Source organism: Chroicocephalus ridibundus, chromosome 2 (genome assembly GCF_963924245.1).
Source record: "Chroicocephalus ridibundus chromosome 2, bChrRid1.1, whole genome shotgun sequence".
Lineage (NCBI taxonomy): Eukaryota > Metazoa > Chordata > Aves > Charadriiformes > Laridae > Chroicocephalus > Chroicocephalus ridibundus.
Window position 1 is genome coordinate 90,753,941 of NC_086285.1, and position 16,736 is coordinate 90,770,676.

Here is a 16,736-nt window from a genome sequence, read left to right on the forward strand (position 1 = left end):
TAGTTCTAACCCCCCTGCCATGGGGGGTTTCGTAGCCCAGACCTATAAATCTGATAGACGCAGACACCCAATGCATTGTGGGCTTAGGCAAGAGAAGAATAAGCTGGGTCAGAGGGTTGCTGAGGGGAGGCAGAACCACTCCTCCTTCACATCAAGCACAGCAGTACCCAGGTGCTGTTGTCCACATACCTCTCTATACATGTTGTCCACATTGGCCCTTAGAAAACTAGTTTGGTGTCGTCAGCCCAAGTGCCGGGGAATAAAGTGTCCATAAGGGGCCCAGTTGCTCCTAACTGGGATTCTCATTGCTGAATCCTCGCCAGCAAACCAAAGGCTAAACAAGCCTGGAGACCAATCGGTCTTTTCACCTGCAGTGACTCTGTTCAGTGGCAGTTGACTGGCTGCGCTTGAATTAGCGTAAGAGACCATATGCATTTTCCATTTGAAGGAAACTAATGCACCGAATGGGATAATGAGTAATCTGCTGGCTGCCCTTGGTGAGACACAGTGACGGGATGAAGGAGCTGCAAAGGACATGGGGCCGCTTCTAGTGAGGTGGCTGAGGGACATCTCAGGCCCTTTAAGTGTTTTCCTTATCTTCTCCAGTTCAGTAGGAGTAGTAGTTCAGATAGTATTGAATTCGTTTTCTGTTTTACCGTGTACTATCTTGATAATATAATAGGTGTTTAATGCAGCTTTGCCTGTCTCCCTTTTTATGCTTGTCTAGAATATCCTTGGTATTTAAGACCAAACCTTATGTCAGCTTCTTTATTAAAGAATGTGCTGCGGAAATTATGCTAATTAAGCTGGAGTGTAATTATGGGCTAGAAAGATTATTTCACAGTCAGAATTGAATTGTTGTAGATAAATGTGCATTAACTTAATAGTGTGCAGCTAATTAGTTTTGCTATTTACTCGTAGAAGTTAAAAAAAAAGAGATGCAATCCATTATACAAAAGCTTGAGAAACGAATATATTGCAAAGCCAATGGGAAGCGCACTCTGAATCTCTCTTTAATTATTGTTTTGCTGGAATTTTTCTCAGTTTTCCTATTCTGAAATGAGAATGGGCACAAGTATCTAATTACATACTTAACTTTATTTCTACTTAAAATATATATTGTGCAAGTAAAAGGTATGATTGCCAGTTTGACAGTTACGTATGTGTAATTCATACTAACGTGATTACAACATCATGTATTTCAGATCTCATTTTGTAGCAAATGAGGGTAGGGACTTTTATTTGCTGCGCATATCTAACTTTACTTTTCATGTTCATCAGCAACCTGAATTTTGTGTTCCGTATGTTTTAAGGGAGGAAAGACGTAAGCGCTTAGACGATGGACGCATATACACTAAATAATGCTTACAACATCGCAGGTGCATAGTTGTGGTGAAGTACTGAAAACCAAAGAAAGTCGAGTTACTTTATTTTCCAAGTCCTATCTGGATCCCCGTCTGACACTGAGAGCCTTCAAGAGTTTGCCAACAGACACGTAATTTTGTGTGTTCCAAAAATACCCATGTTTGCTGTACTTCTCAGACATTCATGGGTGTGAAAAAAGGCTGGAAAACATTCTCCTGTAAATTAGTATCAGCTTCTGCAAAAATCTAATATAGCCATTTGATTTGTGCATGTAATTTCATTTATAGGAATTCCTTTATAAGCCACCTGTGAGCATAATATTTCGTCCCTGGACTTTGGAGTGAAAGAGAGACTCCAGTATAAATTAAAGTAGTGGTTAAAAAGTGCAATGTCAAACTGAAGTGTGGTGTGCTCTGAACTGCATCTGTGATGTAGCCGACAGAGCTTGCGGTATGATCACCTTTCTTTATGCTCAAATGAAAAAACATAGAAGAGGGAGATATTTTTGTGAAACAGAGACAAAATCATTTCGAACAGTGGTTTTTCCACTAATAAATAAATAACTATAGATATAATATCCTCTGTTGCAGAAGTTCCACGGCTTTTCCACAGTGAGTTTTAATGAAACTGGATATCAGTTTCATTTTTATCAGGTTATATCAAGAACACAAGCTCCTATGTGAATTCATATTTGCCATTAGAAGAAAACTTATGAACAGCAGGTATTGACACGGACAAAAAAACATCTCAGATTTTACCCAGTCCCAGCCTCCCCTTGTGCAAACAACACAGCTGAAAAAGCTGTGAATTCGATGTGTTTGAACTTGACTTTGAAATTTGCAGCAGCAATTTGAAATATGAATTTCAGAATCCTACAGATTTTGTCCTAAGGTGACCAAAAATGTGAAATTATGGAGGTGTAAGAAACTTGTTTATTCTGCTTGCAGACATCAGTGGCTATGAAAAAGGGAAAGGGAAAAAAAATCAAAAGTTTGCTTCTGTATTATGTGTGACAGGCGGTTGATTGCCAGCCTAGACAGAGGGCTCTTGTGCCTGTTCTGCCCAAGCGTGCTCCTCTCTTCCGTAAAGCAGGCTATGCTCTCCAGCCTTCGTCCGAGGGTATCTCAGGGGAGGAGAGGGAAGGAAATAAATGGTTATCAGAATGGGTTTGGTGTCTGTGAATGAGGCCTGGTAGAGGTGACTGGGACCACCTGTCATTACAATTTTCATCACTCCAGCAAGTGAACCCCCTGTTCATTTTTTGGGAGCGTTTTAGAGCAAAATTAATTTCTTAAGTCTAGTCAAAAGCTACTAGATCGAGATAGGGAACACATGCCACAGGACTTGCACATACTACAGAATCAATGTTTAAGTCTTTAACCACAGTTTGGACTACTTCGAATTTTGAACATATCAGAAATTATTTCGTAATCAACTCTGGTATCAGTTCCTCAGTTGCCTGTAACCACGATCTGAGCACAGGCGCTGAAGTCTGAGGCAATCTTTCATGTTAGAGCTACAGGTCGTAAATACTGGGTGTTTTTATAGCTAGAGTCAATGCTGTCAGCTGAACACATAGGGGACAGTTTCAAAGTCAGAGGGAGTGGCATTGGCCTTTTAGCTTAAATAAGGGAATGTAGGGGGGAAAAGGTTACCCAAAATCTGAAAAGGAATTAGCTCTGAGGTGAAAAAGGGAAAGGCGCAATTCACAGTCTGTACTTCTTGCAGTTGGCAGAATACATTGCAGCGTATCACACACCAGCTAAATTCTTGAATCAGTGAAGGGAATGTGCACGGGGATTCAGTATATCAGGTGAAAAATCCCACCCAGAACGTGTTGCATGGAAGTAAGTACCATACAACTGAGAACTAAGTACCATACAACTAACTCATCCTTCTTCTGTAGGTAGCTTCCACAGGCAGAGGAAGGATTTTTGATAGGTTGGGGTACGTATTTTCCCTTAATATATTCTAGCTTCAAAGACCTCTTTAAGATATTGATTCTGATTTCTAAATGACAGATCCTTGGCAGTATTTCTCTCATTCGTTAATAAGGGCAATTGCCCTCAATCAATAGCGTGATTATTTTCTGCAGTGGATTTATTAGATATTTACAGTGTTTCACAGTTCAGCTGGAAGCATTTCTGCAGAAGTGCTGTGCAGAACAGTCTGCAGCCTCATTCTTTTTGTAAAGGATAGAAAAGTCGTGTCCCAGTTGTAACCTGATGGGATGGCAACTAAGAGAGGAGCTGGTTTTCCCTGGTCAGAGGATGTTTTTCTGTGAGTTGCATTTTACTGAGGTAAACCTATCAAATATAAATACGAGATGTCTGTTTTATGTTTATTTAAAATCTACAGCCCTACTTCTGCCATAAACTCTGAGTATTGTCCATGTGTAATTTTTTTCTCTGATTTGGCTTCTGCGTTATTTTTTTAGGTGAGACATGCTGTTCTTGGTCTGGTTTCGTTGGTGACAGCAGTTGAATTTCCCTGATGTTGTACTGGTAGTACTTTCTGTTAGTCTTATCTGTCCTTTGATGAGCTCGTCATCCTTCTGCTGGCTTTTGTGTTATTGTGGAGACTCTGGGTTATCCGAAGGCCCAAACAGAGAACAGAAATGTTACCATACGAGAGACTCAGTTAGAAACCGTCCTTTCTCCTTTTACTCCTCCCTGCAAGTGCAGAAGTACAGCCTTGTTTCCTGATTTAATACTCAGAAAAGGAGGATACGTATTAGGTTTGTTGGTGCTTTGAATAGCAGAGGACATGATTGAAACATGATTTCTAACAAGAAACAGCAACAACAAAGCAGCACCCTTTCTGAATGGATATGCGTGGACAAGTCTTTTTTTTTTTTTTTTTTTCATTTATAAACTAAAACTGTTGTTACAGTCAACAAAATCTGAGATTGATGAAAATTTCCCTACACGAGGCCATCTGTAGCTTGAGCAACGTATGCTGCAGCACACGTGCCGAATAGCGGGAGACTGGCGATCAGAAATGGCTTTGATGGCCCAGAAGGTCTCTCCTTGTGCTGCGCTCCCCTGAAGTACTGTCCAGATCCTCTGCGTTTTTAAAATCTTGAAAACCTTTTGCAGTCAGCTACCAGTGAATCAGTTTATTCGGTTCAGACCTGAAAACTAGGGCTGAGGATTTAATCGTGGCTCTTCTAACTTTTGCCAATTTTTCTATTTTTCTGTGAGAGGGGCACGTAAGCGCTGCCTCTCTTTATCCATGCCTGACATGAAGATGATGATACCTATCTACTGCATTAGGAGAGTTACCTAGAATTTCTACCATGCTTTGAAGTAGATGAAAGGCATGTGGTGGGAAGTAGCAATAGTATTTGAGTGTCACTACTCATTACTGGTGGATATTTTTCCTTCCATCCAACACCTTTCCATTTGAGCAATTTTTAACAATTTGACTCATTTGTTATTGATCCCATGAACTTTCTGTCTCCTGAGTGTCAAGTATATCTTGCATTGTTACATTGTTTTGGTGGTTGTACATTGAGATACATCAGGCTAGCATGCAGGAGACCAGTTTTCTCATGCGTAATGAAAACTGAAATAAAGGCAGCAAAGAAAAGCCATTAGTCTGTATTTCCCTTTGTCGAGAAGATCAAATTCAAGTGCATTTATAGAACTGTACAGATTGCAAGTTTAATGAACAGAATTAGTTCCTCTGCTTCTCTAAAAGATTGAATAGGAGTCTAGCTGTAGGAAATGAAAATGAGAACAGTCTGTTGTTTGATTTTACTTTGAAATTCAGTATTAGACATTTATGTGGGTTTTTCTCTTGGCTTTCCAGACTTGGTGTTTGAGTGTTTCAGGGCAAATTCTGGGGCTTATCAACTTGTGCGATATTTGGCGTCACCTTTAAATTTTATTGTTTAATATTCATTATTTAAGTATCAAAAGATTGTCTACTTTGAAGAGTTTACTGTGCTCGGAAAGACAAGGAGTGCTGCAAAGTGTTAGATAGATAAGAACAATGCCTGGGCATGTATGCATGGAGACAAGGTGAGAGCTGCTGCCATGAAGTGACAAAGTAAGCTAATAATGCACATCGCTAAGGAATTGAGATAGTACGAGATGTTTAGGAGTAATACTTACCAATACTTCAGATGGTCACCCTTTCCTTGCCCCCACCCCAGCTGTAAAAAGTGTTTCCGCTTGTGCTAAACTGTATGCACTGTTGGCATTTCCTGTTGTCTGCTCTTTCAGCACACAGAAAATACCCAGTTTCTGGTTGTAGTGCTCCCTCCTTTCCCATGGCAAGTTACCCAGATGGCCGTCTGCCCGTTATTTGCGGATAGGAGAGAAACATCCAGTTTTCTTGCTTTTTTTATTTCCCCCAAACCTGAAAAAGCTTGAGTTTCCATCATCCCTGCTTGGAGAAGAGTAGAAGCATCCTCTCACCCCCCTGCGACTGGGCAGATCTGCTGGGGCCAGAAGCTTGGTCAAGCAGAGAGCAACAGGGAGAGACAATCCATGTGTTGTCGCATCAGTTATCATGAAACTCGTTGTACTTAATATCATGACATTAAAAGCTTAGACTGGAGAGAGGTGGAGTGCCTCATAGCCTTTTGGGAGGTCATGTGGTGGTGATTATTTCAAAAAATACTGTGGATGCTCTGAGACTTTCAGGGAGTGTTGAGTGTGCCAGCTTCCTCTCCTGCAGATGAGCGTGGTTTGAATTGTTAACACTGGTGCCATTAGGCTAATGCTAAATTGTTCCTGCTGCTTTTTTTGTTCTTTTTTTTTGTTTTTTTGTGTTTTTTTTTTAAATATATGTAGCTGCAGTGATTAGATGTCTTAGTGTGTGCGGGGAAAGAAAATAAATATCTTCCTTTCTAAAGGGCTCTTTCCATTTCCCTAGGAAAATCAGGGTTTTGTGGAGTAACATTTATTCTTTGGAAAGCATACATTTCTTTGGAAGGCCAGGTTGGAGCAAGATCTCAAAAGCATTTTTCCCCTGTTGTTGAAATACAGAAAGGTTTAGGAGCCTATGAATGGGAACACTAGTTCTAGAAAAAGAGACGATTTTGATTTACAGGTCTCCAGAGACAGAGAATCTGTCAAACCTCGGAGAAGGGCATTAAAGTAAATAACTGTGTGTGACAAAGTAAGTCAACGACAGAGTCAAGGCTGGAATCCCTGAGGTCTCTCTACTGTTTTAATCTCCTGTCTACGTTTCCACCTTTCTGATCTATGAAGAAAGCATACCCACATCTGTAACAGCTATCCTGCTGCTGAGCAACATTTCACAATCTTCTGAAATCTTCCCTGTGAAGCGTGAACTCCTGCACACGGACAGAAGGAAGCACGAGCTGATCCCTCAGGGAAGGGTTAACTTGGCATATTTTCACAGCTGCAGTGTATTAAGCTGCTGTAAGACCCCTCTGTAGTAGGGGGTCAGAAAAATGTTATGCATTGCAGGGAGAAAGAAAAGAAATTAGGCGGCTTAAAGACATCTTGATAGCTTACCGAATTTGCCTCTTACTCGCCTTTGCAGAAGCAGTCCCTGTATATGCAAATGCCTGCAGAGGAAGAGATAAAACAAGATTTTCAAGACTATTTCAGCTTCCCCAAAAGACGAATGTCACTTTCTAACAAAAAAAAAAAACACAACCAAACAAAACACTAAACAAACCAAATGGTACAAATGGCAAAATTAAAGATATCCTAAAGCACTGAAGCCCCTAATTTTTCTCTGCTCCCAACCTCACTGTCTAGAGGAGAGATAACATTATAGCAGCTACAGCAGGGTATGGATACCTCAGGACACGGGCAACTTTTTTCTTAGAAGCTCCCTCACTGGGACTGTGGGAATTAGGTATTTATAGATCAGTACCAATAGTGTGAAAGATTATTTCATAAAGGTTCATGAATATATTTCAGTTAAAAAGACATTTGTAAATGTAATCAGGGTAACCTTGAGCAAATAATACCTATACCTCTGGATGTAATCATGCGGTACAGCAGTCAGTAAGCTGGAGCTGTAAATAGTACCATGTGGGCCAGTGTCATTAGGTAATCTTTCCTCAACTGTATCATAGAATCATCTTTAAAGTCTTTTCCTCTTAAGATGAAAATGTTCAAGAAATCTACAGACACTTCAGCTCCAGACTATTTCTTTTACGTTGAAGTAGTTCTCATCTTGCCTCTTCACAAGCTCACTTCTTGCAGTTTTCTTACTTTAAAATCTAAATCACAGGTAGTAATGTAAAAACAGAAAAGTGATGCCTTATTGGAGAACATGTAAAGGATACAAAAGTGAACTGCAGGAGGGTATATTTTCCGTTGTACAAATCAGTTTTAGCCCTTTGCTGTATCGGAGAAGTGATTTTTTGAAGTGCTGGATTAGCTCTGAGACCTCAGGTTTACGGTTCTGTTTAAGACCTGGGACACGCTGAGCATCTCCATCGCTGCTTGGCAGAGCTGGGCAGGAATCCTGTCCACCTGCCACAGCACACCCTCCCCTGCACCTCATTAGCAGACTCAAATACACTGTAAAAACCACAGTTGTGATGAATCTGTGTAAGCACTACTGCATGGTGGTTCCAGTTTAGGCCTCGTGGAAGCATAAACCAAGGAAAATGTCATAACCCAAGAGCAGCATCCAGGTTTTCATCAGGATTGCCAAATGTTTGTACAGCAGTTTTACATTCAGCTGTGCTAAATTTGAAATTTAGGGAAGATGTAAGCTACATGCTTCACTAAAAATACAGTATATATTGAAGTGCAGTCAAATGTTGTTGCCTGCTCATGTAATATACACTTAAATGTTTAAATGATATATTGCCAGAATGCAAAGTGTTTCCCGTTTGCACCAGTGAAATTACTGATCCTGTAACGTGGGTCCAGATATGGCAGATAGTATCCTAACACTGCATATACTAACAGGTCTCAGTATACCTGGGTAAGTAATCTGGTGTGTCACTCCAATGAAAATCAGTAACTGTTGGGCCAGGCGTATCTTTCTAACATTTGCCTGCTCAGGTGTTGACAAGCTCTGAAATCAACTTTTCCCATACTTCAGGTGTCATTAGACTCTGTAGTGAAAAGTTTCCTCCTCTTTCTGATTCCATTTGTACCATTCGTACAATTTTTTGCCTGCAAACCAAATTAACAGTTGTGCATGTATTTTAAAAAAAAAAAAAAAAATAATTAAGCAACCCAGCAATGAAGAGGTTATTGCGATCAGTTTTTCATGTTACAAAGCCATTTGGCAAGCACGCTGCTCTAACAGCAGCTCTTCAGAAAGTGTTAAGAACTCCATTAGAGGAAGAAGCAAATGGTGAAGATTTGTGAGATTCAAGAGTTGCAGGTTTGGCGAGATGGGTACATTTACTCTGATTGTGTGATACGGGATGCATTTGCATCAGTCACATGGAGAACCCCGCACAGGCTGTGGTTTTCAGGTTGGACTAAACAATAATGTAGATGGATTTCTTTATTTCATTAGAACTTACATTTTTATTCATAGAAGATACATATACAGTGCCTTTTCTCTGTCCTTACTTCTGGTGCTTCCACATTTAGCTTAAACTGTGTCAGATTATATTGTTCCTAACTTTTCCAGTAGACAGGGTTTGGTTTATCTTTCTTGAAAGGACAAAACAGAAGTACAGGGAGCTCTCTGCTGCTGAGGGTTCACTGCTGCCCTGAGGGGTTTGTATGAGGCCCAAACCTGTTGTAACTACATCTTGCGGATATGTGTTGCTTGTATCAGCGTGGGGCTGAAGATGAAGGTGATCTTGTTTGTGCTTGTACACTTTTTTGGCCAAGTTTGACTAGAGAAGACAATGTGGTGAAGGGTTTTGAGGGTTTTCCAAGGTGAGTGGAACAAAGGTTGACATCTCTGTATTTTATTTCCTAAAATTGTGTGCTAAAGGTACCTAACATTCTTACATTTTGAAAGCAAATATAGTAGTTCTGCCTCCACTCGAACTGTGGCAGATCATTCAGACCAGGCTGACAATCTGCCTGTATGTACGTGCTCGCGTATGGTGAAGCACGTTTGAAAAAGGGAAAATACTTAAGGAAATGCTCAAATTTAACTCCCAATAAATTAAGTGTAACACGTATGTGTTCACTTTTGTTTGAGCAATTGTCATAGAATCACAGAAAGAAAATGAGGGAACGAGCTGGTAGATGGCTTCTTCCTCTTTATATCACAATCCTTGTCCGTGGATTATGTTATGGTATTTTTGATTTTTTTTGACCAGCTTAACATCTTGTCTTTGCACTTTTTCACTGTACTGAGATAAATTCCTTAGAGAGAGGTTTCCTGTAGTATTGGTATATTCCCTTCCAAATATATTTAATAGGAGTAAATTTCTCCCTTTAAACATGGGAGGTAGTTCCTTCTTTGATCTTCTCTTGGCTCTTGATTAGTTGTGCTTGCATTTGATCCTGAGCTACATGTAGTTTGTTTTTTCCTAGTAATACCAGCAAACCGTTCTCACAGCACTCCTTTCAGAAACGAGGCAAAAGAGATTCTCAGGCTTTATTTATTGAATTTTTGGGAGGAGGGGGGGAAAAGCAAACGGAAGGGTATATCTCAGTAGGCCTAAGTTCTGCAAAAATCTTGTAGACTGGCATTAGCAACGCCACAAGGTATATGAGTTAGAAATCTAGGGAAGATTATCCTTAACTCAGGTTGTATTGTCTTTGCCTTTGAGCACCACTTCATGTATGAAAACCTCTTTTTCACCAGTCTAAGACTGTCTCTCATACATGCATGCGTATTAAGGCAGGCAGGCACATACGGACCAATCTGGTGTAAACATACAGTTTTGTAATAAATATATCTAAAAACTGTGCATTGTCTTTCTTTGATAAATGCTTGGTGGTAGCTCAGTCTTTGTCAAGCATATGGTTCTTTGTCGCAGGCGTCTTCACAGCACTGCCTTTGGGGAATGCTGCTGAGACGGGAATAGCTCTGGGTGTCAGTGCTTGCCTGTGCCAACTGCTTGATCAGATGTGATCTGCTTTAATAATGTAAACCAGATACAAGAACCCAAGCTCTCGTGAGATTCACTGTGACCAATGGATGGAGAGTAGACAGAACCATCACACCTCCTTCTCCAATGCTGTGTAGAAGTACTTCGTATCCTTAGTTACCAACTGGGGACCTATGCTTTTAAAAATTATTTCGGAGCCTTTTTAAAATGAGTGAAAATATAGTTGTAACAAGAATTTTGGGTTTGCTTTTCTGTGTCGCCAGCATTTGCAGTAGCTGAAAAAGAAAATTCTGGCATAATTCAGGCAAATATTCAGACGCAGTACATGCTCTGTATTCAGCAGCACCTTTAAGTGATCCCATATAGCCAGTGCACTCAGCTGTGCTACTGACAGTCTCTCTTGGGTCTGCATCTCCTTTATTTTTTGACATGGGTATGTCATATGATGGCAGGAGCAGGAGTTGGTTTCGATGCAATACTTGCTGTACTCAAGTCAGCCTGGATTTCTTGGTGCTGCTGCGTCTGCTGCTCAGTTTCAGAGCTGTTGTGTCTCATGTCCAGCTCCTTGTTGATTCTCTTCAGTTGTTCACAGATAAAATGTAGCCTATTGTGATAGTCTAGGCATACATATTGCCACCTTACGTATGACTTGGTGTTCCCCTTTGGGTCTTCTTCCACCTCTGGAACAGTATCCTACTGTAATCCGTGGAACATCTGCCTTGGTCACTACTTCAAGCTAAAACCTTCTGCAGGATTTAAAATGAGATCAGTCCTACATTCACAGAGCACAGTTTCTATCAAAGAAAGAAGGTGGAACACCTTGACGTGCTTTGGTCGGTCTCCTCAGATGAGGACTCTTCCTAGAAGTAATGCGCTTTTACAACCTGCTGAAATATTTGGAGTGCACGGCAAATGCTGCTTTCCAGCCAAAGCCGTGGAGTTCTCGCACAGCTGTGATTCTCTTGTGGAAAAACCCACGCCAGCACCTGACCAGCTTGGTGTTGGTGTTCCAAGGGAAATGGAGGCAATAGCAGAAGATGCTGAATGTACAGCTGCTAGCTTACTCTTCATTTTTGGATCTACTACACAGATAGTGTTTGATGGCATCCTCAAAATTGCATGCCATGCATCTCCTCAGATTTACTCCAGCCTTCTGGCTTGTTTCACCATCTGTGTGGATCACCTCGCTCGGATTTTGTAAGCATGGGAATGTTAATAAAGGACACAGGCTTAGATAGATAGTGTCTGTCTAGGATACTCACTACAGTTTCAGATTTTGCTTAATTCTACTTTATAATTTTACTAGGGATTGGATCCTCGTGTGTTGCCAGTTTAACTAATTTCCATATGTCACAATATCAGATGTTTCACAGAAATTGAGGTAGATTTGATTTTTATTATCCTTCTCCCTTTCTTTAATCTGACCCTTATCTTTATCAAGTGCCGACTCTACTACTGGTTTTTGTTGGTAGGCAGTAAAAGATACTTTGCTATCTAATTTCAGTTACTTTTCCAAGGTGGAACCCAATTTATTCCAGCTCTTGACTTCTACAACATACCTTCCTTCCCTACTAGGTTTTTCTTTTACTTTTGGTTTGGCTCTCTATTTTAATATGCATTTTTTGTCATATAGGTGTGCTTGGAGCCGTGGCCTGAAGGTTCCCCCACATCTATGCAAAATGTTCCAGATAGTTTTGTACCCGTGTCTTCAAGGAATTCCAGTCCTCCTCCCTTCTCAAGACCTCTGTCAGTTGGCTTCATTAAATAGCCTTCCTAACTTTTCATAATTAAACCAAATAAAAAAATAAAAATCCGTATTTAAATTTTTCAAGTAAATGTTAATAGAACTGCAAGTTTGCTGTCCTTAAAAACAAAATCCTCTCTTTCTCTAGCTCACTTTTTTTCCACCTGTAAGAGACTTGTATAAAACAAACGAAAAATTTAAACCCCTGGAAACAAGTTCTTCTTGCCCTGAAGGCTGCTAAAATTATCACAATTATTCAAGCAGCCTTAACTGTTGACAGAAGTTTTTGTTTGTTTTATATAGCTACCGTATTTCATTTAGAAACTACTAAAAATATAATCATCTTGGAGACCATCTGCTCGAAATGACAGTGCATACTTGGGCTAAATTTTTAAACTTTTTTCCCAGCTTTGTTCATTATCTCTCCTAAGATTGGTTACATGACAAACTCAGTTTCCAGTGCTAAGGGTTTCTTTCCTGAATTAATTTTCTATTTGCGTCCAATATGCACACAAGCATTTCCAAGTATTCATACATCCCTTGTTTGCTAACTTTTCTTCTGGGAGATCAGAGGGGAAAAGTAGGCACGGCCTTGTTTTCATATGTAAATAGCATGTCGAGACTGCAGGTTCATCAGAACAATTAACTGTACCTTTGACGAAAGAAACTTTTCCTTTCTCCCCCTCATTGCCTCTTCTGGCCTGGATTTCAGGACAAGAGGAAGCAGAACCTGAGCTGGTTGTCAGGCTCCATGGTGTACTACTGTATGTAACGGGCTTTTTGGTTATTTTTTTCTGTTCAAGTAATACACGTATTGTGAAGGAGAACGTTTTCTTTGGGAAAGAAGTATAGTTATTTGGTGTAAAACAAGTAATTTCAAATGTTCCCCCTTGTTGTCTTGTCATACAAGCCCTTTTCTTCTGGTATTTTGTATCCTCTCCAAATTACCAACACCTGCACTTGGCATCTAGGTTTGAAAATGAGAAGAATTTAGAAGTGGAGCTGGAATAATTAATTTGTCCTCTCAGTAAGGCTGGTGTGTTGGGTTATTTATTTATTTATTTTATTTTTAATTTTAAAATATTTTGTGGAAGATGTCTCTGGCTGCCTGAGAGCCGTGTATATAGGAGGCAGGTCTCATGTGCGTGAAGAACCTGTGAACATGTGTTAACATGGTTCACAGTACAAAAGGAAGCTAACACATCAAATAACTGTTTCTGTAACCTCTGCCAATTTATGATTTGTTTATGGGTTTGTACTGCCTGTTCTTAAACAGAAATAAGTGCTTAACCAAAGAGTCACTTCCCTTTCACCTGTTAACACAGTCATAGTAAGCTGGTATACACAGAAAATGCGGTGTTTGCCATCTTCCTCTGCTGAAATTTCTACCCTTCCCTGATACTTTTTACAACATTGTCTGACTTTTCCAAATATCAATTCGATGTTAAGATGTTTCTGAACATATGCAAAAGGTCTCTTGTAGAAGCTTCCCAACAGCCTCTGTCATCTCAAGATTCATTGGAATAGTCCATATGTGATTTATTATTTCGTCTTCATGGTTCCCTTGTATTAAACATTTAATGTGAAATTCAATTTTCATGAGTTAACATCTGTTTTGTCAGAAGATAAATAGCCAGTGAAATTCTGAGTGTGTTTTTTTACGTCTCCCATTTATATTCTGAATCGTCATAAAGATACAACTGTAATGACAGCTCTTAATCTGGCAAACATCCCGTATGAGAGGAGAACAGACAATACCTCTGTTCTGTAGTGCTAATTCATTATTATTGTAAAAAATGTCTTGTTTCAATGAAGTGTCTTGGAGAGCTGTTGTACTTAAAGTGCGATGCCTGGTTTTAGTTGAGACAGACTGCAGAGCTACTGTAAGCGTTATTCAAACGTGGGTGAATTTTCCCAGTGATAAACATGCACTTGGCCTCAGCGCAGCAGAATCCCCATAATTTGGGAAGGAATCTAACGATCAGGAATATTTTTTCAAATATTATAGCTGGACTCTGCAACAACTCTTGTGGGGTTTTTTGGCAGTGAATTCCCAGGTGATCGTGGTGACTGCTACAGAGAACATACGGCATTTTTCACAAGTCACCTCTTTCCCCTAATTTGCCTCTATTACTTTGTACACGTAGCATTAGATAGAAGATGGTGAAAATATTTTCATGGCACAAAAAATTATCTCTTAGGCAAAAGCCATGTGAGAATTAAGTACCTCCTGCAGAGTGGCTGTGTGCATGCCTGGCGCTTGGGACACAGAGTCCAAAGCCATTTTCATGAATGATTTTACCTTCAACCACAGAGGGGGGAAAATTTTTAGTTCAAGAAAAACTTTAGTTCAAAATTTTTAGTTTAAGTTCAGTTCTGGAAGCTGCAGAATACCTGCTGAGACAGAATACTTGCTGAGATTTGTTCAACACGCTTGGATTCAGTTGTTTCATTTGATGCTAATGGTGTTTCGTGCTTTGTTGGAGTAAAGAAAAGTGCAAAGACCTTTGTATTTGCCTAGCTGCTTTAGACTGAGTAGTATGAATGAAGATTTAAAAGAAATCTGACATGTAAGTATTGTATAATTGTAAAATTACAGAGTCACAGAAGGGCCGAGGTTGGAAGGGACCTCTGGAGGTCGTTTGGTCCAAACCCCTGCTCAAGCAGGGCCAGAACTGTGTAATAATTTTACATTGAGTATGGACTGTATCTGGAAAAAATAAATGAAAAGACAATATAAGTCGTTGCTTTCTATATAAGATGGCAATTTATATCAGATAAAGATTGCAGTAAGTAAAAATGACTTTTTTCACAAACGAGTATTTCATAGCAAACCATTTGTGGTTCCGATTCTAGCCTCCATATTTTAATCTTAATTGATAAAGTATAATAGTATGGGCATGTCTCTTCTTTCTTTACTTATATTTATATTCCACATAATCATTTTCATATAGGAAACCTTAGCAGTTAGACACCTAATTCCATAAAGTTATTTAAGTTATTTACTCTAATTATACTTTATATGACCTTTTTTTTTTTTGCAGAGAAGTACAGTTTAAAGTGAAAAATAGCTTCATATTTGATTTAATGTTTGCTTTGAAAATAATGGGAAAAAAAATCAAGATTTTACTTGGAGACATCTTTCTTCTTTTTTGGCCCAACTGTTGCCATATTTATCCAATAATAGCACATTTTTTGATGAATCTTTCTTGTTTGTTTTTGCACAGAGAGTTCGGATGGCGAGATCCAGAGCTTCCAGAAGTTATACAGATGTTACAGCATCAGTTTCCCTCAGTACAGTCCAATGCTGCAGCCTACTTACAACACCTCTGTTTCGGAGACAATAAAATAAAAGCAGAGGTAAGACTTATAAATCCTTTTTTCAACAGTGATGCTGTCTGGCATTTATCATAGCTAGTTATTTATATGTAATTTAAAAGGGTTACAAACAAAATTGTGTATGCGTCTGGACCCATTTTACTCAAGCTTTCACTTAAGTCATTTGTTACAATTAGAGAAAGGAAAAAGTGCATAAAATATTTTTGTCACTCTTTTTTGGTCTGGTTTTGAATATTTTGATTGATCGTATACCATTTAGACAGTGTATGAGTAGTTGTTCAGTAAACAGCTAATGGTATAGTCTAGATCCCACTGAAGCATATGGGCATTTCCTTAGGACTTTCAAAAAGAGATGTTTAGGCACTAAATACAATTACAGAAAAATTCAGCAAAAGGATTCTGAATCAAAGCCTGCTTTAATGTGTAATTGCGTGAATGGAGTTTAATTTCACTGGGTTTGCAGCTTGAACTGTGATCGTTGGTCTATGATCTTGGAATTCAGCGCAGATTGTATCTAAAATGTAATTCAAACAGCATTATAGACTTTGTTCTGTACCTGTAGCTGACGGGTACTTCTTGCTTGCTTGTTCCCTGTGGTTAATGGGACCGGCTCAGCTTTTGGCACAAGTTAAAACAGAAGGAAGGCAGCTCTGAGGGATCTGACAAACACACAGGAGTCAATTAAAATTGAATGAGTGAAGCTGTTACCAGCCCCAGCTGCCTCCCCTGGCCCTCCCAGAGATACTGCTGATCAGGGACATGTGGTGTGCACGTAAATCTGTGCCTGTGCTGGCATCTTTTAGCCTGGCATGTAAAGGTAAACTGAGATCAGGATCTGCTATTGCTTATTTGTCAGAACCGTGCAGTGATGCTGGCTTGCTAGTGCTTCGTTATCCTCACCCTCAGCGCGTACCGCTCCCTGGCTCTCTCCGGCTATAGCGGCTTTCCCGTCTAGGCTTTTTCATGCCGAGGAAATTCCCGAGTGAGTAAGTCTGTGGTTTGCTAGCACTGACAGAACCGCACTGGTTGCATACATCACCCCAAACATCTTAGAAATAATAATAAAAAAAATATTTACATGGATGTTAAAATGAAGAATGGTTGTGCGCTGGGAAAGCGAACTCTGTTCCAGGTATTGCTGAAAATTTTAACCGCACGGTCTCCCCATGCTCTCTTCTCATCCTTACTCACAAATTAGTTTTTCAGTAAAAGAATTGATTAATCTCTGAGAAAGGCAGTTAAATGATTAAGGCAATTTATTCATTGTACAATCTGTGCTTTCTCCTGCTAGCCATAGATTGAGAGCCCTTAGGT

The 16,736-nt window shown here is 39.7% G+C and overlaps 1 protein-coding gene across 4 annotated transcripts in view; it reads left to right on the forward strand.

The window, feature by feature from the left end:
- The window catches only part of CTNND2 (catenin delta 2), a 680,238-nt gene that overhangs the window by 484,545 nt on the left and 178,957 nt on the right, over positions 1-16,736 (forward strand). For all 4 annotated transcript variants that reach the window (XM_063326147.1, XM_063326148.1, XM_063326150.1 and 1 more), the window contains one exon: positions 15,311-15,443. In XM_063326147.1, the coding sequence (XP_063182217.1) occupies positions 15,311-15,443 (133 nt within the window). The remainder of the gene's footprint in view (positions 1-15,310; positions 15,444-16,736) is intronic.